Source organism: Poecilia reticulata, chromosome 6 (genome assembly GCF_904066995.2).
Source record: "Poecilia reticulata chromosome 6, P_reticulata-male-v2, whole genome shotgun sequence".
NCBI classification, from domain to species: Eukaryota; Metazoa; Chordata; class Actinopteri; order Cyprinodontiformes; family Poeciliidae; genus Poecilia; species Poecilia reticulata.
In genome coordinates, this window is record NC_088835.1 from 16,119,510 (window position 1) to 16,145,513 (window position 26,004).

At 40.1% G+C, this 26,004-nt stretch overlaps 2 protein-coding genes across 3 annotated transcripts; both read left to right on the forward strand.

The window, feature by feature from the left end:
* The first annotated feature begins 9,345 nt into the window (after positions 1 to 9,345).
* Positions 9,346 to 18,978, forward strand: th (tyrosine hydroxylase). Of its 2 annotated transcripts, XM_008411555.3 has the most exons (14): positions 9,346 to 9,555; positions 9,803 to 9,898; positions 10,015 to 10,218; positions 10,901 to 11,075; positions 11,192 to 11,280; positions 11,416 to 11,483; positions 11,573 to 11,623; positions 14,130 to 14,275; positions 14,378 to 14,513; positions 16,274 to 16,343; positions 16,430 to 16,486; positions 16,618 to 16,713; positions 16,811 to 16,944; positions 17,438 to 18,978. In XM_008411555.3, the coding sequence occupies exons 1-14, from the start codon at positions 9,472 to 9,474 to the stop codon at positions 17,595 to 17,597; spliced, it is 1,566 nt and encodes a 521-aa protein (XP_008409777.2). In that variant the 5' UTR covers positions 9,346 to 9,471; the 3' UTR covers positions 17,598 to 18,978. The 2 variants fall into 2 exon arrangements, with proteins under 2 accessions (XP_008409777.2, XP_008409778.2); XM_008411556.3 differs by lacking the exon at positions 9,803 to 9,898 and having other exon boundaries at positions 9,349 to 9,555.
* A 1,445-nt stretch (positions 18,979 to 20,423) lies between these two features.
* On the forward strand, positions 20,424 to 25,454 carry igf2b (insulin-like growth factor 2b). Its single transcript, NM_001297472.1, has 4 exons — positions 20,424 to 20,498; positions 21,416 to 21,566; positions 23,875 to 24,059; positions 25,206 to 25,454. Exons 1-4 carry the CDS (start codon positions 20,424 to 20,426, stop codon positions 25,452 to 25,454), a joined length of 660 nt encoding a protein of 219 aa, NP_001284401.1.
* Positions 25,455 to 26,004: the final 550 nt, after the last annotated feature.

Genomic DNA, 26,004 nt, shown 5'->3' on the forward strand with positions numbered 1-26,004 from the left:
TTTTGATTTGGCTGGAAGGAGAGGGCAGTCGTCCTCTGCTTGCATCCCCTGCTGTCCATTAAGTCCCTCTCTTGGTAATACACGGGTAATGGCCTATCCATACGCCGTAATCAGACACAAAAAAACCCCACCGACTGTAAAAAGCCATCAAAATCAAACACAGAACCGAGTGGTTAGTCGCTACGTTGACGCAGCTGTGGCCATTATTTGCAAGGGGTGGGGGGAGGATGAACGGCGAAGAGCAGAACTATTAAAGGTGGCTGTGTCACAAAGACTTGCATGCGTAACAAATTTAGGAGAGCCATCGATCCAACTTATGGCAGTCTGACTTTTATGCTACCGCTTTCAACAATTTGAGTGCAATTTCCTTTAATCTGCACCAATAAGCAATATCTATCACAACATCCTGTTTGTCTGTTGTGTCGTGTATGTTTTCCTCTGTCGTCATCATTGTTTTGAATCCACAATGACACTTTACCAAAAATAACAACCCATAACACCCACTATCACATGCACAGGCCCCACAGAGACACATTTTGTGTGTTGTGATTGTTTTTCCCTATAATTTAACTCTCAAAAAATGTGACAGTGAAACAGGGTTTATTCAGATTTTGACAGTAAAGGATTTTTTTATCAAGGGCACATTTGTTTTCAGGTTTAACCCTTTCTTTTGTAATAAACGCTGTTCAAGTGGTTTGGCGGTGCTTTTAGGTTCAGCTTCTTTGCTTTTCCAAATCCGTATTTTACGAACAAATTTGTGGCACATGTTTCAGAGCCCTGTAGAAAATATAACATGAAAATGTTAATTTAATTCTTTTCAACTGTCAATATTTTTTACCAGTGATTCCAAAATGAAGCATTTTCCTTTGAGGTTGCAGAGGAAATTATTTTCAGATTGAAAAAAAGACAAAATATAAGTCAAATAATAATCTACATGATTGAAAAATCAATTAATGTAAAATCAAGGTAAAATATTTATTTCACACCAACAAAATCACAATAGTTAACAGTCTTAAGCTGTTGAAGTTAATTAAATACTGACTCAGCTGGTTAAGCAAATATTTTAATGTGTGTCCAAATGTGTTACTATTTCCTGAATTTCAGCTACAACTACAATAACAGAAGCTGACTGATTTATTTGAATTAATTTTTTAAGATGACAAACTAGTTATTATGATGTGGACAGGCCCCTTTTATAATTGTAGTCCTTCAAAATAAGTTGTCTCATTAGATAGCAAGCATGTCACAGTACAAAAATGGATAGTTTGTGCTACGCTAATTTTTATTGTCTGGTGTTGCCCTCTTGGCATACAGGATCAAAAGCTAAGTGACCTTTTTAAAGATGCTGTTTGACAGGAACTTCTTCAAGTGTGAATCAGTTGTCAGAGGTTTTCTCCTAACTTTTGTATTCATTGTGACAGCAGCAACATATCTTGTTTGTCCTCCTCTGTCTTGAAGGATCATTTTGTTTGTTTCTTGTCATGTCAAGTTTATCTCTATAAGCTTTTCATATAAAAGTAAATGAAATAACTTGTATTTGGGACAACGCTATCCAAGATGCTCCAGCACGGCAAGTGACGTTCATCTGCAGCATGACATGCTTTTTTTTTTTATTATTATCCATTATTGTGAGCTGAAGTAACGTGACCCTGCAGGCGGCTACAGATGACAGGAGCCCATTATGGAAAGGTAAATCTAATTAGGATTCTCAACAGCCACAATGCCCTGTGTCTTTGCCGGAGGGGAAACAGAGAATGTTACACCAGTGACTTGGCTCTGTGACCCTAGCATCACCCTATGAACTAAATCATAGAACCAAGTTTGTTTTTTTATGCCGAGTTGTGGGCGGTGGGATATTGGGGTTCAAATTGATAAAATAAAAAATAATAATTAAACGTTTAAAAGTTAACATAGACAATAAGCAGTATTAGAGAAAGACTCAATGAATCCACTTCCCGTGATGAGAATCAGCAGACTGCCCTGAGTATCTGACTGAAATTATTATTAATTTCAAGTGATTTCCAATAATTCTTGCATCCTGCTGGGAATGTCTAACAGGGAAAAAAATATACAAACGTGTCTGGATGCATCCAGACCCCAATCAAACTTATCTGATATGACATTTACAAAAGAACACACTAAAAAAAGAGAAGCACAGCATGTTCAGCCTTAGGAAGTGGTGGGTAGTCATTAATGAAAAGCTAAAGTTGTTTTAAGTCACAACGTCCTTTTTGATGTTTTTGAAATTAGCTGGTGGAAAATTTTGAAGTGTTTTAATTAAAAGTCCCAGTTGGTGATTTTTCTTCTTCCCTTATGTCTCCTTATCACCCGGACCTGCTGCTCTTTTTATCCAGCCACAAACCTTATCTGCAAAATCAGATAGACAAGATAATCAGTGCAGTCTTTTGTTTACTTAAATTGGAAATCTTCAATTAACCTGCACCGTTCAGCTATAATGAAGTCACATCAATTCACATTTGAACATTATGTGAAGACTAGTAAGTGACAGCGAGTTCACAGCGCACACCACGTTAACACCCTTGGTATAGACATGTAAATATGATTCATGAGAAAATCTTTTACCGCAGTCGCATGATCTCAAATCTGAAAAAGGGGAGAAAATCAATTTAACATTTATTTTGGATTGATAGATGGGATTTTTATAATAAAAGGTTTGAAAAATGTTTGATTAACTACCGCTGATTTCTGGTTTCACTGTTATGTATATAGGGTTACGGTGGGAACGATGGTAGGAGTTCGTCCTGTGGGTCTCCATGTGTCTATCTCAGTGGTGGCTTTTCACAGGGCCTGCTGATGCCACTGTATGGCAGTCTTACTTCTGTCAGACTGCCACAGGGCAGACGTAGCTACAATGTAGTAGCTTGCCACCATGTGATGAATGTGTGAATGACTGCTATAGTATAATGTGCTTTGGAGTCCCTGGACTAGAAGAAGCAATGTACAAATACAGGCCATTTACTTATAAAATGGCTCTTATCTTAGCCACTCTTCAAAATGGGAAAAACAAGAAAAAATTATGTCAGATCATTCCAAACATAAAAGTATGGAATTTGCTAAACCTACTGGAACTGGAACTGCAGCGTTTTGCTTTGATCAGATGAAGCAAAGTGCTCAAGTGCTTATGGGCAACTGTGGCTCTGTCATCTTGTGATCTGGAGGTTGTAGGTTTGATTCCAGCTTCCTCCTGCCACATGTTGATGTGCCCCTGGGTAAGGCACTTATCCCCTAATTGCCTACCAATCTGCATATCGGTGTATAAATGTGAGCGCGAAAGGGTGGGGATGTGACTCCAGTGTAAAGTGCTTTGAGTGGTCAAAATGATTGGAAAAGCACTATAAAAGTTCAGTCCATTAAAAACTAAATCCATTTCGGCATAAACCAAAGCATGAGTATGTGGTTAAGCAAGTCATGCCCATTATAATGCATGGTGGAGGATCTGTTAGACTGTGGGTCTATTTCTATTTCTCTTGGAACGTTTCCTGGAAAAAATTATTAGTGTGACTGGCATTCAACTCCTTAAAAGCAGAAAACTTTAATATTTTCCGTGATCATTTTAGGCATGTCAGTCAGTATGGCCCACATGATTTTATGTAGAAATATATTTATTAATGGAGTTGGTAGCACCGTTACCTTGCAGCAAGAAGGTTCTGGGTTTGATTCCCGGCCCAGGGTCTTTCCTGTTTGCATGTTCTCCCTGTGCATGCATGGGTTCTCTCCGGGTACTCCGGCTTCCTCCCACAGTCCAAAAAACATGACTGTCAGGTTAATTGGTTTCTCTAAATTCTCCTTAGGTACCTACCCTGCCTCTCGCCTCAAACGTTCGCTGGAGATTGGCACCAGCACCCCTCCCGACCCCACTAGGGGACAAGGGTGTACAGAAAATGGATGGATATATTTATTAACATGCAAAGTTTTCCCCATTAAATAAAATTACTACATTTTGGATATTTATGTTAAAGCTTTCTTACACATGCTCAGGGCAGTGGGAGCAACAATATGTGTTGAGGGCACTGTATGTTTGCCTGTGGTAGTGAATTATGTGGAATTAACAGCCTCTTGCTGGTTACGCTGGATGGTCATGTCACAGACCCAGCTGTGTCACTCTGTAGTTACCGGCCACCATGGCACTAAAGTGATGAGGACAGTCGTCACGAGCCATTGAGCATCAGTCCCCCCAGCCACTCGTCCACCCGAGGAACACTTTATGCCACCGCTGTCATTACACATGTAGACAGAGACACTGGAAGAGCACTCTGTGTGATTACTCATTCCACTTGGCAGCTGTATTTTGACACATGCAAAAACAATCACAGTCATCAACACAGACTCTCTGTAATAAAAGAAGCGGGAGGACACGGGGGAGCGTGGGGAATAAGAAACTGCTTTTCTTGATAGTTTACAATGACTTATATACATGTATGTTTTAAAATTACACATTGGAAAATTAGATTTCATTTTTAAAATTAGAATCACGGTGATGAATATTTTCTAAAACGATTATCTTAAAATTGCAAAACTTCCTTTAGATTATTTAGATTAGTTTTCTTGGACAAGTCCTTCTTTGCATGGGCGTATGCTACAATTTTTCAGAGCAGACCATAAATGGACCTACCCAAATGTGCACTTATTTCTTGCAGTGTATTCGACCCTTGTCTCAATTGGCTCAACACACACCAACCACAAACATTCAGAATCCTTCGAAGATGTCTCTTGTTTCTTTTGATTTTGTTTTTTTCAATCTTGTTGATTTTTTCCTTTTCAGCTGTAGAGAATAGATTTTCTTTATCCATCCTCTACCTTTTCTTTATCACTCTTTTTCTTCACTGCGTTGTCAATGAGGATAGAGCTCATCCGTTTGTTTTTTTTTGGTCACTTTTCTGGGTCCAGCCTCTGAGAATGGGTTTGATTCCTCTGGCATGACTCCGTTACACCAGAGCTGGTGTACAGTTCAAAGAGCTTTAGTGGGCTCAATGACGGCCTGAGAGTGGGGGTGAGTGGGATCAGACATGTCCCATTTTGTGTGTTATTTAGTGTTACCTGACATGCAGATGATGGGGAAATCAGATCAGTAGTTGTTAGAATTTGGAGAAACAGAAACAGGAGAAAATACTGAGGGGATTGATTGAGGGAAAGGACACTTCTTGCCCAGAAACCTGACTGAATGCTGGCAATGTTAACAGCAAGAACGAATGTAGAAGTTCCCATTTCTGGAATGCTGTGAATAGCGAAGGGGCATAGATAGCCAGATCCTGGGGCTACAGGCACAGAAAGCAAAGCAGTGCGAGTGTAGAAAGTGGTAGAAACCCCAAATCCTTTCACAAAAATATGGCGTTTTAAAAAGTATGTTTGCTCTTTTGAGAGCTAAATCACAGTACATTCTAGCTCCCTTTTATGTCTTACTTTTGTGTATGATTCTTATAGTAAATACTTTGAGCTAAATTAATCTAATCTGTATTTGTGAAGTTATTTTATAATCCTACTGAACTCCACTGAATTCATGTAAAAACGTTGCAGCATCATATAATTCAAGATTTCTTTGTAGGGCTCTAATCCCCAGTAAAGGGGTTCATTTCTATAAATGACACTGGAATACAAAAACACATGTTATTAAAATGAGTATACAGAAAACACTGATGACATCAAGTTATATATATATATTTATTTATTTATTTAGTCTCACTGATTCTTAATGTTTTTGATGAAAAATATAACAAATATATTCCCTGCAGAAACCATTTAAAAATCTGGTCAGGAATTAAGAAGCAGCAAAATCTACTATCACTTTTTTTTATTCTCTAAATATTGAGAAAATGAACAAAACAATTTTGGACTTCTAAAACAAAACAAAGGACTCAGTGGTCTAATTCTGTATTTGCCTTCATGGGGACTTGATGACAGTGATCACAGGGAGTTACAATGCTTATAGTGTGTGATATGGTGGTGTTTACCCAACATTATTACAGTTAATAGGATATTTATTTTGGGTTTTTCTCCTAATCAGCTGAATGAGTGTGATGAACTTCACTAAGGTGACAAACGTTGCTGAGCAGACGGCTGAAGAAAAGAAACGTGGAGGATGATGAATAATAGCCCAGCTGGCAGCGTTAGCTGCAATTAGTCCATGTGAAGTCTGACAATTATACAGAGAAAAGCTGACACAAAGCCACAATGCTGCAGCTGAATCAATACATAATTGTAATAATTATCATCCTGGTGTCATTTGTGGACGCGTCAACTATTCCAGTGAAGAAGATGGAATTGGATAAACACAGAGGCTTTAAATGGCAGAGGGCGTTGCTTTCTCAAGTGCGACGTTTCTAACAAAAGGTAGCCCTGATACCTGGCGTGAACGGCAAAGAGACACAACTCTTAGAGAGACACAATTTAGATCGGAAATCTAAATGCTTCCAAAAATATTTCTTGGAGCCAAGATTTTGCACAGAATCAAAAAGTCACGTTGAAGAGTTTTCATATCATACTGTAATTATCTTTAAATCTTTCTAGAAAAATCACTAGATGTGTGCGCACGTGTGGGATTTTCTACAAAGTGTACATTACCTTTCAAGACCATTTTAATTAGTGAACCATAAAACTGATATATTTTTCTTATTTGTAATATTTGTATGCCATAGTCAGGAAAAAGTTAAAGTGTTTGATGATAAGTAGTTTGTAAATTGGTCAGATACATGCTCTGCTTGTTTCAGTTAAAGCAATATATCCATACTGATTACGCAAAATGAGTCTTTCAACTGGTATTAAAAAACCACTGATTATAGCATCTAATTCTTTCTGAACTTATAAAAATCTAGAATGAGAGTGAGAAGATTTAATCTATTGGATAAGCAGTTTTTAGGCTGGTTTCAATCTAATTTATTTACATTTATTTGGACAAATTAGACAGAGGAAATTTGTAAAAGTCAAGAAGGAGGATCGATCTAGAGCCTGCATACAGTTCCTGTTTTACCTTTTCTGTTATGCAAGGACTAGCACATACGAGTTAAATTTCAGATATAAATTTGAGTAAGTCTGGAAATAAAAGAAGCTCAAAAGCATAATTTCTTTTCTTGTTTTTATAAATACACAAACAGAAACATGTATGGGAATAAATCCTCAGCAGTGAATCATAAATTAGAATGACAAACAGTACTGCTTGTGTTTTTCTGTCTCTTATCTCCAATCTGATTTCCTCAAAATATACTCAAGCTACTAAAAAGAGACGGATGGAAGAGAGCATAAAATTGGTAATTTTTCCTATCTCTGGATAAATGTCAAGCTTCTGTCTCTTACTCTGCCTTTTATGTCATACCACTTCCACAAAAAGGTTAATATGAAGAACAAAAAAAGCCTTTAAAAAGCCCCTTTATAAAGATGCACTTACAGAAATTCTGCCTTGCAAGTTTTCACACCCCACAAACACAAACTTCAGTGTCTTTTCTTGAGATTTTATGTGAAAGACCAACACAAACTAGCACATAATTGTAAAGAGGAAAAATCTTGACTGTTTAATAAAAGTACATCTATCATTGCTATATTTTAGAACGAATATCATCATTTGTATTAATATATTTTCTTTATTCATCGCCTATACTTGGCTATCAATGCAGAGTCACTGGTGCCAATTTCCAGTATTCATTGGGGAAGAGGCAGGGTCAGTTCCTCACAGGATACACACGAACAACAACCATTTACACACAACTATGGATAATTTAAGAGAGGCCAATTAACCTAACAGTAGTCAGGATTTTGGACCATGACAGAAAGCTGGAGTACCCAGAGAGAAGCCAAGCATGCAGAAGGAGAACATGCAAACTCCATGCAGAAAAACAACAGCTGGGATTCAAACCCAGGACTTCCTCCCTGCAAGACAACACTGATGCCAATTTCTCCACAATGCAGCCCCTAATATGATTGTATGTCAGTGATTCACGTGATATTTTTGTGACATTGCATAATAACACAACAAAACCAACATATGTTCAACGAAAGCATTTTGGAAGTTATTTTTCATAAAACATCAGTGAAAAACAAGATTATAAAGATGATAGAAGGCAATAGATAGATCATAAAGTTGCAGAGAATTAGCAGACAGAGGAGCAGGTCAGAGCTGAAGCTAAGTATTGAGGCATTACAAAAAGAAAACAAAACCTTCTCCAAACTGCTAAAGTACCAAAATACTTTAGGCTGGGCTGCTGGTTCAGTTTCCTGACAGACAATTTTTAGGCATTACTCCCAAATTGTTTAGATTAAGCATTTCCATGTGTTGCAGTTCAGACTGAAATAACGTTGAGAGTCTGTGGCGCAACGTAAAAATCATTGTTCATGTTCTCTAACTAATATGACTGAGCCTAAGCTATTATGCAAAGAATGGTGGGCAACAAAAAAGCAATTTTTAGACATTTAGAAGTTTGTGTTTGTAACAAACCAAGTGTAAAAGTCTGAATACTTTCCCAAAACACTGTAGCTCCTATGACTGTTTAGCAATTTCTTTCATCTTTAGGTTATCAATCCAAGCCTCCAACATGAGACGAAGCCGCTTTTTTTCACCCTCTCAGGGTTACACCGGTGCTCTTTAGCATTTTCAGCCTGAGCGTTCAGGTTTAGGTAAGAGTCACACAGGATCTCGCTTGAGTTCTCTGCACCCTTACGAGGTCGTGATACTGCAGCATGTGGCCAGAGGTCCACAGATAATCCCTTTACCAAATTTTGCCTGTGGGCATCGTACATCATTCGCAATCATGTTAAACCACTAAAGTCATCAGCCTAAAGCGCTGCAAATCCACTTGATGTGGTTGTTGCTGAGGTAAGATACTGGCAGAGTACCTGCAAGGAGAAAAAAAACAAACATGTTGTTCTCTTGCCTGTTTGGAGCAGGTGTGAGGTCTTTTTTTTTTCTATCCCCGATCAAATCTAATTTGTCAGCAGCTGTGGAGATTGGATTGAGTTGATAAAGTGACTTAATTTTCTACAGTTGACTTTTCTTTGGTCTAACCTTTAAAATAAAGCCCCGAGGTCAAAGCTTTGATTTTTGTTTAAAGATAATACAATGTTCCCAATTAATGGGTGGAGAATATATTTTGCAATTTATTTATAAACACTTGAATTGTTTGAAAATTATGACTGTGGCTTACATAAAAACTAATTATTTTACACTAAATTATGAGAATCCGTATAACAACTGAAAAACTTCCTGCTTCAAACCTAAATACTGCGCCTATATAGGGTTAAAATGGTTATATATATATATGGACAGATCCAAGCGAGACTGAGTCTGATTCAGTGCACTGATTGATTCGAGTGAGATTAGCGCGTTTGACGTCAGAAACCGCAAACAAATGATGCTATAAAAAGAGTAAACCTGTCCGCTAAAAAAACGTGAAAGACCTCCCAGCACAGAGAGCCGCAAACACTTTCACCTCCGCTACAGCTGACCGTCGATCTTAAAGCCTAAAGATGCCTCTTTCTAGCAGCTCCACGTCCTCCACCAAGAGCATCCGCAGAGCCGCGTCCGAGCTGGAGAGGTCGGATTCCATCACGGTAAGAAAAAAAAAAAACAATAAAAAGTTATAGTTATCAAGTTTGCTCATTTAGAAGAGTCTCGGTGTATTTATGCTTTTCGCAAGTTGTCAAAATTCGGACCACTAAATTTGGATACGTCTAAAGCGCAAAGCCGAATTTACGCAACGCCATGCGGTGCTGACAGCGCGTTGGTGTTTTGTTTAAATAATCAAAAGCGCCGCTCTGTCCTGCTCCAAAGAGTGCTAAAATATACACTGTGGTATAGTTATGTTTTAGGGTTTACCTCGAATGCATTGCTGTCCCAATGCGCATTTGGAGATGTAAAGCGCTCCCGTCCAATACCCAAAGACAAGTCCAAAAAGTAAGAATAGACAAACAGTGGCCCGTATATGATGTGTGTGTGTGTGTGTGTGTGTGTTCTGCCTGGGAGATGAAATCACATAATGCCGGAGGGATATTTTTTGGTTCCTCCAACAGTCTCAGAGGTTCATCGGAAGACGGCAGAGTTTGATCGAGGATGCGCGGAAGGAGAGAGAAGCTGCCGCGGCAGCGGCGGAAGCAGCGGAGGCCACCGAGCAGATCGTGTTTGAGGAGGAGGACGGAAAAGCGCTGCTGAACATCTTCTTCACTTTGAGGAACTCGAAAGCACCTGCGCTGTCCAAGACACTTAAAGTCTTCGAGGTACGAGGCAGATTAATTTGAGACTTAAAAATGGAACTCGGTGTGACTTTGTTAGCTTGAGTTGTATGCAAGTTCAAATGTAATTTATACATTAGTCAAGGCTCTTATATGAGCGATGTGGGTTAAAACCTTCCACGCTATTTCAATCAGACTTAAATCAAGGTTTTTCATGTTAAAAATAAAATTTTGTACTTAAAAAAATAAAACAAAATTAAATTTAAACAGAAATAATAAAATCTGACCGTTATTGTGTGTGAGCAATGTATAAAGACTTTTTGAATGTTACGTTATCCATAAATGCATCTCAGATGTAATTTACACAACTTCTAGAATAGATTTGACCCCCAAGGGGAAATTGCTTTATTTATATATATATATATAACAATTAAATCTGGAATTTATATAAGCTTTGAAATACATGCTGCCTAAAAAAAATCTTGAATAACCAGCATGTATTTTTCTCTCCAAATTTTAACAATTTATACAGAGTATTGTGGTAAGTTTGAAAGCCAGCTTTCACTACCGGGATGCAGAATTATTTGCATTTATGAGTCCAGTTTGTTTAATAGAGAGGAGGAATGTATGCAAAAAAATATATCACAATTGTACAATGGAGTTGTGGCTACACTGTGGAAGAATCATGTATCATCCATCCCTCATAAGTGTGCTGGTTGCATTTCAGACATTTGAAGCCAAAATTCACCACTTGGAAACTCGACCATCCAGAAAGTTGAGGGAGAACCTCGAGGGTTTGGAGTACTTTGTGCGCTGTGAGCTGCACCTCTCAGACGTCAGTACTCTGGTCAGCTCTATCAAGAGAAATGCAGAGGATGTCAAAACCACCAAAGAAGTCAAATGTAATCATATATTTTTTACTTCAGAGATCATCTGTATAACAAATCTGCTGTTTTGCTCAAATAAGGACCACAAAGCATCATTAAATTTCTCTGTTTTCTTTCTACTTCTGTACCAGTTCACTGGTTCCCAAAGAAAATAGCAGATCTGGATAGATGCCATCATCTGGTCACAAAATTTGATCCAGACCTAGATGAAGATCACCCTGTAAGTAATGCATTTGCCAGGAGCAAGGGAGAGCAAGAATACAGATCACAGTACAAGGGGCTGTTATGACTTTGTGTCATTATGTCATAACGCAGACAGACTGACCAGTGTTTTTGATGCATTTGATTTGACCAGGGATACAGAGACCCAGCCTACAGAGACAGAAGAAAACTGATCGGGGACATTGCCTTCACATACAAACAGTGAGAAAAAGCAGTTTAACTTCACAGACAGAGATAAGCAGAAATACTTTGAGATTTTCTGACAAATGCGTATATATCTGTGTCTGCAGCGGGCAACCGATTCCCAGAGTGGAGTACACAGAAGAGGAGATTAGCACATGGTAAGAACCTACAAAGTAAAAATGGTTGAAATTACAAACATTGTTTTTTCCCCCACATTCATTCTTCCACAGAGTAAATTCAGTCTTGCTTCCAAGAAGTTAAATCTTTAACTGTGGCAGTGGTTGACATGTGTAACATGGCGTTTGGGGCACCACGAGGTGAAAAATCAACCAAATAAAAACAAAACAATAAAAACTTACCCCAAGCTACTTTTGCATAGCTTATTTGAATGTTAAGTGAATGGGAGTGGGTACCCCTGTGGTGTGCAGAGCATAAGCACTAAAAAGAATTTGATAACACCGCAGTGCTTCTCAATTCCAGTCCTCAGGCCCCACTACTCTGCATGTTTTAGATGTTCCTTTATTCCAGAACAGCTGATTCAAATGGTTGCATGACCATCAAGTACTGCAGAAGGCTGTTAATCACCCACAGATTCAGTCCAGGTGTGTGGCTAAAACATGCAGAGCAGGGGGAGGGGGCGTGACGACTAGAATTGAGAAATGTAATTTGCAGCTCATGGGTTAGTGTTACAAAAAGGGATATTTCTGTGTTTATTCAGGAGTTTGAACTGTGTTTAACCTTTTATAGTTCAATAAGTTATTTTCTTTTAAATGGATGATTCTCCACTGAACCACATTCTTTGAAAGAGAAAATTTGACTTTTTTTTTTTTTTAGATAAGGATCATCTTAGAATTGGACAGGTTCCAAAAGCACATTATATACTAGACTGTCTACCTACCTACCTGTCTCAATATCAGTGTAGTAACAGTTTCTGATAAGTTAGAGTTAAACGTTTTGCAGACTTAATCTGGATATTAATCTGGATATGAGAGTCATTGGATTTGGGGCAGCAGAAGGATTACGCCACAGTACGGAATTGCTAGTGATAATCAATAATATCAAATCATATTTTTGTACCAAATGTTATGAATTCTCCAGTAAATGATGTACAGCCAGAGGGCAGTAGAGGAGCATTCAGTTTCCAGTAGCCTGGGTGTGTCTCACAATAAACTGTCATTTTTTGCTAGTTCTTCACAGCTTCTTAATATCCTGCAGTGGTTCTTCCTATGAATGCCAGAATGCAGGTTTTTATGCAGAATGTTAAAGTGAAGAAAATGAGTAGGGTTCCTTGTAGTATTCATATTGTCATGGATTGATTGATTTATGGGTATAAAAAGTCATGAAACCAATTATTTTAGGCACAAATTTAATATTTTATGTTTTTGTTAGACATCTCCAGATACTGAAACATTTTTGTAACAAAAAAAAGTATACTGTACAAGTATGTTTGAGATCAACACAGTACCAGTATTGCTACAGATTTAATCAGTGGCGCATGACATTTCTAGTAACTAAAAAAAATTTACAGCTGATTCGTCCTCATTGTAAAAATCGATACTTAAGAAATCACGTCCTTATTAATTTGTGATATTTGCAATAGTTCTGATTGCTACATGCAAGTGTCGTGCTGTGAGGAATCCTTATAAACATGCAGAATCGGACACGGACAACTGAGATAGTTTAAGAAGATTGATTTTACAGGTTCTGATAAAGGTTCGGAACAGGACGGCTCCCGAGGCGGGAAGATTGGCAACAGCTAAGGGATGATGATATGTTAGATCCCGTTTCCGGAAAGGAGACCTGAGAAAGGGGAGATTTCTTACGGAGTTCTGGTGGATATGAGGCTCGGGGAAGAGGTGTGATCCTGAGTGCGGAGAACAGCGGCGGATTCAGGGGTAGAGCAGCTCGGAGGAGAGCGGGCAGGCAGAAGCGTCTTGGCAGATCTGCTGCAGGAGGACAACCAGGAATGAGCGAGTCTGGATATCTTCAAACAGGAAACAGAGAGGTGTCAAATCTTTAAAACTCGGAGGAGACGAGGTGAATTCAGACCAGGAACTCGGATTATAGAACATAAATTAGACGTGGAAGACTTGCTAATATCAAACTGAGGTTAATCGTCGGGCGCTGAATGGTTGTTTGTCCGGCAGTTCCTTATAAACGCTAATAGACCAGAGGAAGATGATTCTTTACAGGTGTGCTGGCAGCACCCGGGCTTCTGAGCCCCCCCTGCAGAGATCCTCTTAAAGGAAAGATGCCTCACTCACACCAGCCACACAGATCAGGATCACAATAGTAAGAGTCTCACTGGCAAGATACAGGCTGTGATAGGAGAAATTTTTGTGAACTTACACCAGCAGGTGGTAGTGATAGGCGTGACTCAGTGGAATGTAATGAAACAACTAATCCTAAACTTGGCCCCAAGCTATTTGAGAAAGAAACTTGTTCTTGAATAGCTGTAGATATTCCTTTTCATAAAATGATTTAACACAGTGCTAAAGATAATAAAAATATTAAGGAAACATAAGCCTGATCGAGTCAGAAGTAAATTCAGTATACATTTTTTAACTAGTTTGACCACATTTTCAGTCCTCAGTTAGCATCCTCACTTTTAAAGCAAAGAAGCTTTAGGAAACTAAGGTTTCGCTCTGTTTTTATTTCATGCAGGCGTCAAGTCTATTCGACCCTTAGAGACTTGTACATCACCCACGCCTGCAAAGAACACCTCGAGGCCTTTCGTCTGCTGGAGAAGCACTGCGGCTACAGTCCAGACAACATTCCCCAGTTGGAAGACGTGTCACGCTTCCTTAAAGGTATCATCTGAATGTAATCTATGAAAGGAATGAAACCTAAGCACAGATGTTGTGTGATTCCACAGTCTTGGTGTGTTTATAAAATGTTTTGAACTGACTCAGAACGCACAGGGTTTCAGCTGCGTCCGGTGGCAGGTCTGCTCTCAGCCAGAGACTTTCTGGCAAGTCTGGCATATCGCGTGTTCCAGTGCACCCAGTACATCCGACATGCCTCTTCCCCCAATCACTCCCCAGAACCGTGAGTATTAATGTGATTCTGTTGGGGCACAAAGTTAAAACCAGTTGTACATACTATATAAAATTCACACAGTACCTTAATTTTCCTACTGTCTGATATTAAAGACTATTTCTTCCTTTTTTATGTTGGTTCGGATTATAAAATGTATTTGCCAAATGCCAAAATCATAATTGTTTTTCCAGACAATTCTTTATTACTTTGCTTAAATTTAGAAGTTGGTATATACTAAAATAACTATGCTTTGACAAGCTTTAGGAAAGCCCAGTTGATTATGTTTATGACAAGTCCCCTCCTACATGGACTGAAAAGTCTCTTAGGAAGGAAAAAGCCATTCTCCAAAAGCAGCAAAAAAAGCCACATCCATCTTGCAAATGCACATTTGGGTAAAATTGTCTTTGGAGTCATGTTCCATGGTTGGATGAGACTAAAACTGAAGGTCGACCACAGTGGCCTGTGTCTGGAACAAAACTGAGAAGCTTGTATGACTGAGAACACCAACCACAAATGTGAAGTGTGATGGTGGCAGCATCATGTTGTGTAGGTGTTTTACTGCAGGGGAAACTTGTGCCCTTCGCAAATGGGTTGACCTCATGCCATGGGGAATGAACATTATGTGGGAAATATTCTAGCAGCTTCTTCAGACATCAGCCAGGAAATTAAAGCTTGCAACAAATGGGTCAAATTAGATACAAAGGGGCTTACTGGACAAAGTCAATGTTTAACTCCACTCCACTCTAAGGTTTGTGGGCAAAGCTCAAAAGGATGAGCGCTCACAAGGCATCTTGTTAACCCGACTTAGATATACCCACTCTTTCCATAGTCTAAATATTCCAGCAAGCTAATCTGAGAACCGTCAGAGTTTTGCAAGTAGTTATCTCATGAATAAGTTGTCTCTGTACTCTAAGCTGGAAACAGGATGAGGAGGACCATCTTGTTCTTGGAGAAACTGGTTTCGGCTAGCTCAGAGAGACCCCTCTACTCCTTATCTTTAAGTTTCTGTTTTCTGACCGACCCCACCCCGCTTTGAATGAAACCAGGCTGCTGCAGGGGGACAAGCTGGAGTTGTCCTGAGGCGCCACTGAGATTCTCCCCCTTTGCAAAGGCTGAAGTGATAATACTCTCTGTCTGGTTCTCTATATGTACAGGTTAAAATACCCAACAAGAAGCTTCTATGAAATCCCTCCTGCAATTAAATAAGATTTGAAAACCATCTCTAAAAAAATATGTTGTTCATTATTATAGCATATAGCAAATAGAACATATTTTGGTAATCCTGCCTGATTTAAACTGATAAAGTTTGGTCTGATTTAATGTCATAGACAACTATTGGTTATGGGCCTTTTTATACGGTCTGAGGTGTTTATTTTTCATTGAGGTGCAGGTTATGTTATAATTTCTGTGCTTTACAGAGTGAATGCTGGATCAGCAAATGATACAACAGTAAACACAAAATGCAGAGCAAAGTACAAAACTGCCATTTTTGCACCAAATAAGTCAGTTAAAAATGATTTAGCTGAGTTAATTTTTAATAAAGTTTCACACAAATTATTTGTAAAGGAATAAATGAGAAAACTTCCTTTTGCTTCCACAGTTTTCCTGCTGGTTTGATGGTAAATTACATATTTGTTTTGTTTTTTTCTGTCTTAACTCTATTGTTTTTGCCACTACATGTAGTCACCAGCATTCAGTGAAAGTAATCTAGGTATGTTTCCTCAGAATTTTATTTGTATGTTCAAAGTTGAATTTGTCTTTATTTTCAGGGACTGCGTCCATGAACTCTTGGGCCACGTCCCCATGTTGGCTGATCGCACTTTTGCCCAGTTTTCACAGGTTAGAGTCCAACGGCTTTCAGATTATTTTCTATAGTGTGGAGCTTTGATGTTTCATGACGTTTTTTTTTTGGTTTTGTTCTGCAGAACCTTGGTCTGGCATCACTAGGGGCATCAGATGAAGACATAGAGAAACTATCTACAGTAAGACTCTTGTTCTGACTGCAACAAAATCAGTGAAAATACTGTGTTTAAGCTATAATGTTACAATAAGTGACACACGTGCAGTTCATTTTGTTAATGTTGACACTATTCTTTGTTGTTTCTCTCACCAGCTGTACTGGTTTACAGTCGAATATGGTCTCTGTAAGCAAAACGGTGAGGTTAAGGCTTATGGGGCTGGGCTGCTTTCTTCCTATGGAGAGCTTGTGGTACGTTGCAGCATATTTGTCTTTCTTTAAAAACAAGAAAACACAGCCGAATGAGCTGCCATCTAACTCCTTTCCCACCCCCGTCACCTCCTTTCAGCATTCTCTCTCTGATGAACCCGAGGTGCGGGAGTTTAATCCAGAGGCTGCAGCGTTGCAGCCCTATCAAGACCAGACCTACCAGCCAGTCTATTTTGTTTCAGAGAGCTTTCCAGATGCCAAGGAGAAGTTCAGGTACTTAGGTCTTTATTGAATTATACAGATATATAGGATCATATGAAAGGAGAAGAAAGAAACAGAGAAGAAAAAGAACAAGAGGTTGTGTGAGGACAAGGTCAGAGAACAGCCAGCCAAGCCCGAGGCCACAAACTTTTGTAGGTCAGCCATAGCAGCCAGAAGACAGCTGTTACTAATATAGCCTTTCTTACCAAGGCAAAACTCTGCAGTTTTATTTGGCAAACAGATAATGTTGCTCTGCAAAACAAGTAGCTTCAGTGAGTGTTTTGACAGTCTTTAGTCTCCAGTGGGATACAGCAAATGACATAAGAACAAGGTGACGAGATGAGAAGATAGTCAGCATGGAGATGTTTGGAAAAACAAAGCAAGTAGGACAAAGGATGTTTTCTTTTTAATCTACTTAGTTTGTAGGGCAATATTTTCTTATTCTTTGATAAAGAGCTTTCATGCATTGATATCTCACTTAATCCTCTCACATTTTTTTTACCAGAACATACGTAGCAGGCATCAAGCGGCCCTTCTCGGTGAGGTACGATCCGTACACATGCAGCGTCGAGGTCCTGGACAATCCTCTGAAGATCCAAGGCGGTCTGGAGGGTGTGAAAGACGAGATCAAGATGCTGACCGATGCCCTCGCCGTTTTGTCATGACAGCCTCTGTTGGTTGTTTGCCTTCTCTACGCTGAGCTCTTCAGTGCCCAAAGTGTGATGAGACTAACGTGCGTGTCTTTATGTGCCGTAAATCCAATACGATGTTGAGTTGTTGCAGTGTGTGTGTGTGTGTGCGTGTGTGTGTGTAGGGAAAGGGCCAATAATGTTGATCACTTCCCCCAGAGTGAATGCATTTGTGGAATAATGTACTGTTGTTGTACTTGACTGGACAAAATTCACGCTTTAATATGTAAAAGTGTTCACATGTACTAACACTGGAGCCACAATCAAAGAGAGTTGTATTTCTGAATGTATTCAAAGAAAATGAAATAAATAATATAAATTATTTTAAAATCAAAGAAATGTAGCAGTTTAGTGGAGATTGTATTCCAAAGTGTATATTTTAGTCCTGTTTTACAAAAAAAATATATATATTTAAATATATTGTGCTTCTTAAATGATTTATTTTTCTGCATTAAATGGGTGTTTTCACATTAATTTATGTAAAATTATCTGTGCTGTATTTGCCTCATTTGTTTTTACATGCATGATGAAAAAAGTAAAAAAATAAGAAAAAAGGTACATCCAATAACAATTGCAAATAAACATTGTTAAATAACTGTTAGTTTACTTGGGTTTTGTGTAAATTGTGAAAAAAAAAAAATTTAAATAAATAAAATAAGACGTTCTCATCTATATGCCACAAGAGGGAGCACTCCTACAGGTTGAAAATGTCTGTAAAGTTTAAAGGTTTTACTGTGAAACAAAAATCTTGTTCATTCATCTGGGCAAAACCTACAATATTCTGTTTTTTCCAAAACTAATACTTTGTATTATGGTTTCCTTTTCTATACTGAATTATGTCTGCACATACACCATAAAACAAACTGTTTGAATTGAATTGCTTTTACATCAGATTTTAATCAATATTCAAGTATTCTAGATAAGTGTAATGGCTGAAGACTAATTAATTACTGACTTTCTAATTATTTTTCTAAGTACTCAGTTAATTACATTGTGACTGAAGAAGTTAAGAGTGGATAAACACTTAAATACGCTCCTCAATACAGAAACGTTTAAAGGTCTTGAAATTACCTTATTAAACAAATATATGATAAAGGTATGGCTCAATAAATTAGGCTACACGAAAAAGTTGAAAAACAGAAAATTCATTTATCAAATACTCATCCTAAAGGGGTTGACTGGTCGCAGACTGGCATATTCAAACAATTAAATGAAAAACTGAGTGGCAGAAAAAAGTGAGGTGTAGTGTTGTATATATTTTTGGGAAATATATATATACAACTCTGAACTAAGGGCTTTCTTCATCTGTAAGCCTTAATCATCATCAAAATGACCTGAAATAAATGGTTGTAATATATCTCTCTGTCTGAAATGAATCTTTTGTACAATTCATGATCATATCAGCCTTACAATTTCATGTTGGTCATTATCAAATGAGAGAATGACTCAAGAAACATCTTCCACAATTCTAAACAACTGTTGTAAGCTGCGAAGACATCAATTAAATATCAAGTAATTTAGTGACTCTAGACATTATGCTAAGAATATAAAAAATTCAATACATTTGTTGTCAAAAATGGAGCTTTCTTGTCGGCAGCTCTTTGAGTCTGATCCTGTGACAAGACAATGCAACACTGGATTTCAAATGCATCGGCAGTCTGTGGAGAGTTTTGTCCGGACACATCACCTACTGCCCGGTCGAGAACGAGGCTGAACATCAGATCCTGGATCAGCAGATCAGCAGCATTTGCTGCTGATTTCAAGCTGCGAGACAAACAAACGGAGCTTCGCGATCTGGACCAGTAGGTGTCAGTCTGACTTTGGAGATTTCTACCTTTTTTTTTTTTTCTGAAGAAGACACTTGCATAGTGGACATCCCCCCCGCCCCCCCTTGTATATTCTCATTTAGAAAATGATGTGATCTCCCTTGTTATCTATAAAGTTTGAGATATTTTCTTTACACTAAAGCTGCTCCTCTTGATGAGTTAAAATCCTGGGATCTTATTTAAAGAAAACTTGACTTGTTTGCTCTTTTTGATGCCATATATCCGGATTCTGATTATTATTATTATTATTATTATTATTTTTTGACTCCATGATGGCTCCAGTTGATGGCTATTTTAGAGTCACTGCTGCATCCTGCCTCTGTGCATCAGCATCAGGTCGGTAAACCACAGTCCAATCTTCCACTTTCCACCGTCAGACCACCTTTGACTTCCCCCCCCCCGCCCCCCTATTTACTTTTATATGCACACCTGAGTCAGAGGACAGCCCGCAGACTCTGTGCACAATGATTCCACTCAATCTTAATCTTAATTACAGCAGGGCGGAGACATTGACATTTTTCTTGGAGTCGCAGGAATTACGAACTATTCTCGTTCAGTCTGCGCCCTGTGTAAACAGTGTGATTGTAGGTTACAGAGCGTAAACGCAGAAAATGCCAGTGGAAGAGTTCCAAATTTGGCGACTCTCGCTCTCTCCCTCTTGTTCTTCCCTCTTTTGCGCGTTTTTTTTTTTTTTTTTTTTTTTTTTTTTTTTTCCTGTAAGCACTTTTCCAACATCTCTGGGCCATTTTTTTTTTTTTTTATCAAGAGGAGGAGCGAGGACGAGGATGGGTGTAAGGGGCGTGTTTTAGTATATAATAGTTCTCCCGGAGAAGTTTTGCCTGTCGCCTGGTCTTTGGGACAGCCTCTCACACATCATCTCTATTATAGCCAAACCAACTGGGAAACTAACTCACCTGCAATATCGCCTACCAAAAATAACTCCCCCGCGACTTTGACTACTCTGATGCCATCTGACATGGAAACCCAGCAAAGATCCGGACACCACTCACTTTGCCACACCTGCCGGAGAACGGAGAGCTGCAGGATGAAGGTAACTGGAGCACAAATAGTTTCAGGTCCCCCCCCCCGTTTGAGCCGTGAGAGGGCTCAGGCTGTGGGAAGAGTGGATATTTGTTGCGGATGGCGGGGTAGTTAGAGGGGAGGCACATAGATGCTTGATGGCATCAGTTTTCTGCATTTTGAGCAAGCGGGATTTCTTGATTTGCATGCAGCAAGAGAAAGTTCAGGATGCACAAACTACAAAGAGCGTATGGGTTTTTAATGCCACGACAAAAAAAAAAAAAAAAAAAAAAGCCAAGAAACGAAAGCTTTGGTTTTAATCTCCCCTGACCTGGATGGTGCGCCGTTCGCCGGACACGGGCGCAAGAACAGCTGGTCGCCTTGCCAGCAGACAGGGGGCGGTAGGTCTGAGGGTCATTGAGCTCACTCCGGGGTGAGCAAGGGGAAATTATATGCTGAGTCTGTCTTTTTGGAGTAGTTAACTATCGAGCAGCCGGCCTTGCAACTTTCTGGGATGGAGAGGGAGGAGGAGGGGGAGGAGGGGGGGGGGGGGTTGTGTAAGAGAGTGAAAGCTTAGAGATACTGGCGACATTTTTTTCCTTTAGAATAAGCACTTCTTCCAGGTGCCAAACACATGACAGCAGCTGATAAAAAAATCGGGCTCTTGGTGTTTGAGTGTGCTTACTTGATTTTATTTCACTCGCAGAGCAGACTTTTTTTTTTTTTTTTTTTCCTCCACGAGTTACTAGGTCAGTGCGTAAAACAGCTTTTAAGACTTTAATCTCTTACATTACAAAACAAAACATCTGGCTATGATTTTAATTTTCATAAAATGTTTATTATTATTATCACAATAACGGATCACAAATCTTACAGTTGTCCACATCTTACGTCTTTATGCTTTAATGCGTGTGTGTGTGTGTGTTTTTTTTTTTTTCGTCCCTGCAGGTCAAGAATATGTGCTCGACCAGCCGTGCGTTGCTCTTTGCGCTGGCTCTCACGCTCTACGTTGTGGAAATGGCCTCGGCAGAGACGTTGTGTGGGGGAGAGCTGGTGGATGCGCTGCAGTTTGTCTGCGAAGACAGAGGCTTCTATTTCAGTAGGTTTTTTTTTATTTTTTCCTCTCTTTTTTTTTTTCTTTTCTTCAGAGCTGTGCAAGTTCCTCCAAAAACGGCCGGCGCAAATGTTGGTTTGCCGACATTTTTTTTTTAAATTTAATTCCCCCCTCTCTCGCCCCTTTCTTACTCTCTCTGTTGTTTCACATCTGTTTGGATAGCTGAGACTGTCTGTGGCTGCGTGGTATGCGTGTTTGCTATTTTTCTTTCTCACGCACTGACGCCCATGCAACACACACACACACACGCACGCACACACACGCCCGTGCACGCAAACAGCGTCAGAAAGAGAGAGAGGGAGAGAGGGAAAGGGAGAGACACGGAGAAGGAGAGAGAGAGAGATTGCAGCCAGCTGTGCCTCTCCAGGTCTGCTCTGCTGAGTCTGCTCGTACAGCCTGCACCTCTCATTGCATATGAAAGGGCCGGGCGGAGGAACATACACGACCCCGGCGACACAATGGGCTGCTTGTTTATCAGTAAAGTAATAGCACCCCAAGAGGCATTACCAGTCACCTCAGCACCACTATTCCCAGGCCAGGAGACCACACTGATGAGCTGCGAGGAGAGGAAAAAATGGAGACACACACAGAAAGAGAGACAGAGAGAGAGAGAGAGAGAGAGAGAGAGAGAGAGAGAGAGAGAGAGAGAGAGAGAGAGAGCTTGTCAATGCCAGAGTAGAGAAAAGATCATCAACGTGGTTTTATCATTTCTGATTGTTGCTTCCATTGTATTGATGTTGGGGCTGGCTGAATGGCTTTATGAGGAACATTGCTGTTAATCCTCACCAGGATAAGCTTCTGTTTGCTCTGTCGCCAATGCATGTGATGCACATAAGTTCCCCTGAAACAAACTGGATTCATTTAGGCATGGAATTTTAACATTTGCCACATGGCTGGTTTTTAGTCCTGCTCGCACTAAAATAATAATTAAAAAAAAACATATATATTTACAATTGCAGTTATAATAAAGTTATTTGTTGGCCGTTGCCAAAGTTTGGCTGGGATTTTTCACAGGGCGTGAATCAGAGTGTAGGGTCTTAAGATTCTCTTTAGAAATCAAAGTAAACAGCAAAAAAAAAAAGAGCCTATAAACATCCTCTAACACAAAAAGCGGCTGTTGTAAATTGATTCAAATAATACACTAGCTGTTGATGGTATTTGCATTGTACTATACTTCTGTTTCACTGGCTGTCTGTTTAACCTTGCATACTAAATCTTCTATTTGGGATCACAAATCTCTTCTACTGATTAGTTGTGTGTCAGAAGCTGGAAAGCTTTGGGACCAGTCAAATTTATTATTCTTATAGGGGCTTAATGCATACAAAAAAATCAATGATGGCATTCAAGTGCATATTTTGCCCTGTGTGGAGGAACACAAGTATAACAAGCTCATAAAGGCAGGTTGTTTAGTCATGCTGTCTCCTCAGGTATCCAGCCTGCAGTCTGCTGGTTAACATGCCTACTGCAGTTCCAAAATGGCATTCACTCTGTGTGAAACGGTACATATTTCCAAACATCAACATTTGACATTGATTTAAGCAAGCTGACCATCAGTGTGCAGCTGTAAACAGTGTTCTGACAGAAAGTTTCTGTAGTGTTAAGACTGGCTCAGTTCAAACCTGAAGCTTACATTGATAATGATAAACAGTCCAGCCATGCCAAGCTGTGCAGACTCTCATTTTGCCTTTGGACAAATGTGCTGAGTCTTGAGTTTATCCCAAAACTTTACTCAATCATTCTTCTTTCTCCCTGGATGACCAGCTCTTCCTGTAATCAAATCGAGCTGTCCTTCTTGTGAGATCTCTCCAGCTCAGTGAGGTCTGCCAGGCTTCAGACAAGGCCTTTATTGATCATGTGTAATGTTACTTGTGCAACCCCCTCACCTTTGCCAGCTAAGTGTTGCTTCTTCTTCTGTTGTGTTTTTTGCCATTCTTACATTCTGTTTATCCCCATTCATTGACAATTTGACAAAGCAGAAGTCAAATATTAGATTTTTCTAAAGTATTTATTCTTTTAGCACCATCTCTAATTTCTGGTTCCTTTGAACATGGTGTTTACTTGAAACACACTCATTTTGGGATGCCCAGATATGCTTAATCAGATTATCCCTTACAACCAAAAATATTTGTTGCTGTTTGTCGCAGATTTCCTGTTATCCTCTTTTCTCCAAGGTCTGCTACAATTGTTGAAGTAATCCTGCAAAAACAACCCCAATTCGTTAGCGGAGGCCATGTGTGTGTGTGTGTGTGTTTTTCAGGCCTCAACCTTACATTCCTGCTTTGTTTCTCCTCAGGTAGGCCAAACAGCAGGAATAACAATCATCGGCGCCCCCAGAACCGTGGGATTGTAGAGGAGTGTTGTTTCCGTAGTTGTGACCTCAACCTGCTGGAGCAATACTGTGCCAAACCAGCGAAGTCCGAGAGGGACGTGTCGTCCTCCTCTATGCAGGGCATGCCCGTCATGCCCGCGCTAAAGCAGGTGGGTCCAGAAGCAACAACAAAAACACAAAGGCTTGTCCAGGTCTCTTATCTGCCCTTCCATCTCACCTGAAACAGAGTGCAGGCTGAAATCTACATAAAAACAGGTTTATCTTGTTAAGTTCTCATTGCTAAGCAGTTGCAAAGTGCTGACCATTGTGGAAAACATTAGCACAGTCACAGTACATTGTATTCTAGAGATAACATCGTCAATAATCTCATGGTTAAGTGCCTGAGTGCTGATGTGGAACAAAAACAGCATGTTATGATTTTCAAAGAGCAGCAAGCCATCTAAAAATATTCCGATCCAAAAACACCTATTATGGCTCGAAGAGCTTTATCGGAATATACTTGAAACGTGGAATAGCTTAAAGACTCAACTCCTGAAAACGTCTTCAAGGGAATCTCAAAATGCTTACTGCTTAAGATATGTGAAGAAAAAGCATAAATTATGCAGCTTTAAGATGCGAATTCTCGCTTTGACGGGAACCAAAACCAGGCTGCTGGGGAATTAGTTTGGACATGTCTCCAGTTTGTCTCAGTGGGGAGAGTTGATGGGTACAGCCTGCTCCGAGGGCCAGCTGTTCTTGGGGCTATTGAGCAGCTCTGTAGTGAATGGGGAGGGGCGGTAAACACTCTTCAAGTGGCAGGACCAAAACAAGCTATTCACATGAAGCGCTGGCTACTCACGCATAAATCCCAGCTAGCTCAGCTGCCAGGGCTCCCACTTGTCTCAATCTCTGAGTGCTCACAACAACACCTACAACTGTTTGTCAGCATTAGCATGGATGCTCTAAAACGAGCTTCCTTTGTTTGAGTGATAGCATGCAGCTAATATGTATATGAGGGAGAGTGACCGCCTTTCCTTTGTTACCGTATGCTAAAAAGCCCGAGCACTTATTGACAGTTTCTCTCACTTGAGGAAGCCAAAACAAGGGCAGGCTGGAGGCGAGGCGAGGTTGTTTTGACGTTCAGCTCCATAAGAATGACATTTGATTTCCATGTTAGCGGTCCAAACAATGACCGAATGTTTTCGGGTAATAAACAAGGCTTTCCTCCATTGTAACGAGCACTTGGAACGGTAATCTTATCTCCACTAATGAACTGACTTCCTCCTCTCCCTCTTTCCTCCTGCACGCCACAATAGGAAGCCCCAAGGAAGCCGCATGTGACCGTGAAGTATTCACGGGCAGATGAATACGAGGTGTGGCAGAGGAAGGCGGCCCAGCGGCTCCGGAGGGGTGTCCCTGCCATCCTGAGGGCCAAAAAGTTTCGGAGGCAGGCGGAAAAGATTAAAGCCAAGGAGCAGGCCATCTTCCACCGGCCCCTGATCAGCCTTCCCAGCAAACTGCCCCCTGTGTTGCACACCACGGACAACTTTGTCAACCACAAGTGAGCCCGCTGCCAGCCCTTTGCACAGACAAGAGTTTGAGGGTGACAACAAAAAAGACTAGGGGATTATAGCTTTGTCTCTGACGTCATTTCTGTGGCAGTCCTCTTTGACCTCCCCTGCCCTGTCCGGGCCCACCAGTCCCTCCCCCCTGCTCTTGTCCAGTACGTCTTGAACCCCTGGCCCTTTCCTAATGCCCCCCGAAGCTCCCGCCCCCCTTCCACCTAAACCTCAGCCACCCTCCTCTGGCATACGAACATGCCTTCACAATCTTCCTGCCCCCTCTTCGCTCCCCTCCTCTTTCAGTCACCGATACAAAAGGAACAAACACAAGAGTTGAACAGAACTCTAACAATTCAGCTGAATGCAATTCAGGTGGATCCCCGAGCAAAAAGAGAAAAAAAAAGGCAAGGGGAGGGAGAAGGAAGATGAAAGAGATCTGTGTTTGCGAGTGTCAAGAGGACACCTATCATAATGGTTTTTTTTTTCTTTTTTTATCCCGGTGGAAGACAACTGAAAGTGAAGAACGACTTGCATGAAAGAATCCATTCCACAT